This window comes from Sinocyclocheilus rhinocerous, unplaced genomic scaffold (assembly GCF_001515625.1).
Source record: "Sinocyclocheilus rhinocerous isolate Xijiao unplaced genomic scaffold, SAMN03320098_v1.1 scaffold468, whole genome shotgun sequence".
NCBI classification, from domain to species: domain Eukaryota; kingdom Metazoa; phylum Chordata; class Actinopteri; order Cypriniformes; family Cyprinidae; genus Sinocyclocheilus; species Sinocyclocheilus rhinocerous.
The window spans coordinates 1,253,419-1,258,167 of record NW_015635305.1 but is presented as its reverse complement, the minus strand read 5'-3'; the positions used below and the strand labels follow the sequence as shown (position 1 = coordinate 1,258,167).

The 4,749-nt window shown below is 35.1% G+C and overlaps 1 protein-coding gene across 2 annotated transcripts in view; it reads left to right on the top strand.

Annotated features, from left to right (window-relative positions):
- Positions 1–4,749, top strand: part of LOC107746805 (zinc finger RNA-binding protein) — an 18,348-nt gene that overhangs the window by 11,711 nt on the left and 1,888 nt on the right. Inside the window, exons 16-17 of one of the 2 annotated variants that reach the window (XM_016561105.1) lie at positions 3,359–3,456; positions 4,318–4,413. In XM_016561105.1, coding sequence (XP_016416591.1) covers positions 3,359–3,456; positions 4,318–4,413 — 194 coding nt within the window. Of the gene's footprint in view, positions 1–3,358; positions 3,457–4,317; positions 4,414–4,749 lie in introns of those variants that run through there. The other variant, XM_016561106.1, reaches the window with a different exon arrangement.

Sequence of the window (4,749 nt, the reverse complement as noted above, 5' to 3'; positions counted from 1 at the left end):
TGCGCCAGCTCGTTAGAAGTGAGCTACGTGCATGAACTGTGTTCCGATCGATATGATCCCTACACAGAGTTCATTGCTCCCTACTCCCTGAGCAGGGGAAATCCGTTGAAGTTTACTTCACTTCGGAACATGGGCTGGAATTGGGAACCTGATGTAGCCTATTGTAGTAATGTTGTCTGTGAGTGTAAATGCGTTCAGGGGGCGTGGCTTTGGACGGCGATTGCAGGAAGGGTGGGACGTTCGCTTTCAGCGCTATCAGGCTAAAGTTCGCATTTTCCAAGATCTCCTATTGTACCTTTAATTTTTCTACCCTGAGAAAAAAAACGGGGAAAAAAAACGAAAAAGGAGCCGTTTTCTCATTTTTCTACTTTCAATATTAAATCAAAAAACGAATGATCGAATGATACACTGATTAATATAGATTCTTAAATGCCAAGAATCGATTATTCAATCCTGTTTTCAGTTAATGGACGCAACATTGAAGGGCACCTCCCAAATCCGTGTATCATTCGATCATTCGTTTTTTGATTTAATATTGAAAGTAGAAAAATTAGAAAACGGCTCCTTTTTCGTTTTTTCGTTTTTTTTCCAAAAAATGAGAAACGAGAATTCAGCTTAAATTTTCGTTTTTCGTTCCCAATCAGCAGAAAGGGGCGTTTAATTCCCACGTGTAGAAATCGAATATTCAAGCTGTTTATTCATTTTTCCACCCATGAACGAAAAACGTAAATTTAAGCGTAATTCTGGTTTTTCGTTTTTCGGAAAAAAACAAAAAAAACGAAAACGGAGCCGTTTTCTAATTTTTCTACTTTCAATATTAAATCAAAAAACGAATGATCGAATGATACACGGATTCTCCCATCCAATAAATCGCAATAACCATTGTGCTTTGATACTTTTAATATGAAACAAAGACTCAGATTTCAAATTCTGTCCATTGTATTGCAGTATTCAAACAATAAATGCCGTTTTGGTGCTGTTTAATGTGGAGTGACAGATCGCTGTAGCGCCTCAGTTCAACAGACGCGGCAGCGCGAGGCGCACGTGAACTAATCATCTCCACATTAATTAAGAGAGATTATTAAGAAAGAGTACAACTTTACAATCCGTATCATGTAATCGCTCAGTGTTTCAGCCGCGCAAAGATGCTAATATAACGGCTTGTAAACAATGTCATGTAACATCACATTTACCTCAGAAACAAACATATTCGGTAACTATAAACTCATTAATCGGCTAGAAAAATAAACTGCAGAGAGGGGCATTTTGCTAAATATATGCATCATATAACATGCATTATAATTTTTACTGTTCTTCAATGTTTAATTTATGCTTGAATAAATCCATCAAGTTATGACAGCCACCATTTAAATGTTTATATTAAAAAAAGAGAGAGAATTGAAGTAGAAATATTATGTAATTTGAACTTTATTTAAAAAACTTCATTGTGTAAATTTAGCAGTTGTACTACAAATCAGTCAATTTTAACCTTCAATATTATAGTAATGTTGTACCAACTGACTCATGTATATTTTACATCATTAGTTGAGAGATTTTTTTTTTTCCTTTAGAAAATTTGGCATGTACTGTACCTGATATGTATCCAAAATAATCGATATCGAATCGCAATCTTGTGAATGAGAACCGAATCAAATTGTGAAATTTGTGTCAACCCAGCCCTACTAGAAAACTAGAGAAACCTTTTCTATTAGCTTTGAAAAATACAAATTATTAATGTATCCTCAAGGTTTTTTTCACTGTAAGACAACAAGATCATCCGTAACTGGCAAAATGGCACAATTTAAAAGAGTTTTCCGAAGTAATGTGTTTGAATACCTGTGTGATACTACGATGTGGATTTCCGAAAGATGGCTGTTGTAATTGTGTGTGAATCTGCCAGTATTAGCAATTACGGATTGTGACCATATGACTTTTAAGCTAGTCCGCTAGCTTTTAGCACTGGAAAATCATATATTGTCGTATTCCCAGCAATTTCAAATGGTGGATTCCAGAGCAGTAATGCTGTAACTGAAATAGTCTTTATCAAGAGAAATTAGTGTCATGCTCACTATATGCAGAGTACAAAAAAAATCATGAGTGCATTTCCAACTCCAATGAAGAAATCCTACATCATAAACTGCAGAGAGGGGCATTTTGCTAAATATATGCATCATATAACATGCATTATAATTTTTACTGTTCTTCAATGTTTAATTTATGCTTGAATAAATCCATCAAGTTATGACAGCCACCATTTAAATGTTTATATTAAAAAAAGAGAGAGAATTGAAGTAGAAATATTATGTAATTTGAACTTTATTTAAAAAACTTCATTGTGTAAATTTAGCAGTTGTACTACAAATCAGTCAATTTTAACCTTCAATATTATAGTAATGTTGTACCAACTGACTCATGTATATTTTACATCATTAGTTGAGAGATTTTTTTTTTTCCTTTAGAAAATTTGGCATGTACTGTACCTGATATGTATCCAAAATAATCGATATCGAATCGCAATCTTGTGAATGAGAACCGAATCAAATTGTGAAATTTGTGTCAACCCAGCCCTACTAGAAAACTAGAGAAACCTTTTCTATTAGCTTTGAAAAATACAAATTATTAATGTATCCTCAAGGTTTTTTTCACTGTAAGACAACAAGATCATCCGTAACTGGCAAAATGGCACAATTTAAAAGAGTTTTCCGAAGTAATGTGTTTGAATACCTGTGTGATACTACGATGTGGATTTCCGAAAGATGGCTGTTGTAATTGTGTGTGAATCTGCCAGTATTAGCAATTACGGATTGTGACCATATGACTTTTAAGCTAGTCCGCTAGCTTTTAGCACTGGAAAATCATATATTGTCGTATTCCCAGCAATTTCAAATGGTGGATTCCAGAGCAGTAATGCTGTAACTGAAATAGTCTTTATCAAGAGAAATTAGTGTCATGCTCACTATATGCAGAGTACAAAAAAAATCATGAGTGCATTTCCAACTCCAATGAAGAAATCCTACATCACTATGCCACATTCTGTGTTTTTTTTTTTTTTTTTTATTATCTTTGACAAAGGCCTTTTATTTTTAACTTCGTACTTTAACTCCATCCCTATCCTATTTCTCTCCGCACCACACCACAGACTAAATAGAAGTGCACCAAATGGCAAGTGTAGGTAATCCTTAATGTTGTTGAAAAGATCTGAAAGATTCTGCATATGGGGTGAAATGTGAGATGCATTTTGAAAGAGAGCAGTGATCAGGAACTGACTGGTATGTGTGGCAATGTGTTCTTGGCAGTCTCTCTGACCTGGTCAAACACCCATTCCTCACCACCATTTGACAATTCGATCCATTTTTAGATGTAACCTCGAGTATGGTGAAAGACCCAGCGGACGTCTTGGACAGGCAAAAATGCCTTGACGCTCTGGCTGCCCTACGCCACGCTAAGTGGTTCCAGGTTCGGAACATCATTTTACTTTTTTCTTGTAGCCTTATGAGATGTATTCCTTTTTATTTGTTCATTTAAGTTGTTTAGTCTTTTTGTTTTTAAATTTTAAACCTCAAAGTTGATTTTTGGGAGGGAATTGTGATACAAGGATGCAGTATATAATTTGGAGATTATGGTTTTTTTTTTTTTTTTTTTTTTTTGCATTCTGTTTTTGTATACATGAGCTGATCTGATCCTAAAAAATGAAGCATCCTTGCATATATGTCATTTATTCATAAGTATTAGATTAAATACATAGCATGTAAAATTATTCCATAAGGCTGCAGAACACCTTTGCATAAAAGTGTCATCGATAAGAGCTTTCATGTTGAGCGTTTCTTTTATTTATTTATTTATTTTTCTCTTTATTTTGTTAATGATTTTGTTTTCTTGGGAATAGGGATTGAGAGGAAAGGAATATCTGATTAGTTTACTGTGTTGTTGCCATCTCTGCAAATACACAGGCAAAGTAAAGCGGATTTCCTTGACTGCTTCAGTTCCTATGCAACTACTCTTGCAAACTGATCTTTTGTAAAATGAAAGTATATGTTTGTGAAGTATCTGACAACTGAGGTCAGGGTTTACAAGATTACCAGGGAGCCATTCCAAGTGAATCTTGCAAACTTTGAACTCGTACTTGTACTAATGGTGAGGTAAAATACTGCTGGAAATGGCAGCTTAAGAAAGCCAATTGGCCTAGCCATTTTTAATCCAATTATAAGCTTCCATTGTGAACAGTAGTGTTGCACCTCTCTCTGAGCTCCGCCATGTTGTATGACTGTATGTTTTTGTTCTTGTGCATTAACTAATCTTGACTTCACTGCACTGAAGGCTAGGGCTAATGGACTCCAGTCATGTGTGATTGTCATTCGAATACTGCGTGACCTTTGTCAGCGAGTACCCACCTGGTCTGCCTTTCCTAGCTGGGTGAGTAACAATATCTGGTCATTAAACATTAGCACATGTTTTTGAGTTTTCTCTGATACATAGATGTACAGTGTTGGACACTTAAAAGTGCTGAGGGCAAAAACTGTGGGCAACAAAGGTTGATCGTCAATATTGTAGTAACGTATGAAGCACAACGAACACGGTTACTTTAAAACCAAGCAGCTTACTGCTGGTCAGTATGGCAAATTTGCATGACCAACTAAACCCATCTTGAGATCTGCAGTTTTTGCCCTCTCAAATTCACAGAACAATGATAAAACATGATCGTAGCTGTGGTTTTTTTTTTTTTTTTTTTTTTTTTTTTTTTTTTTTTTT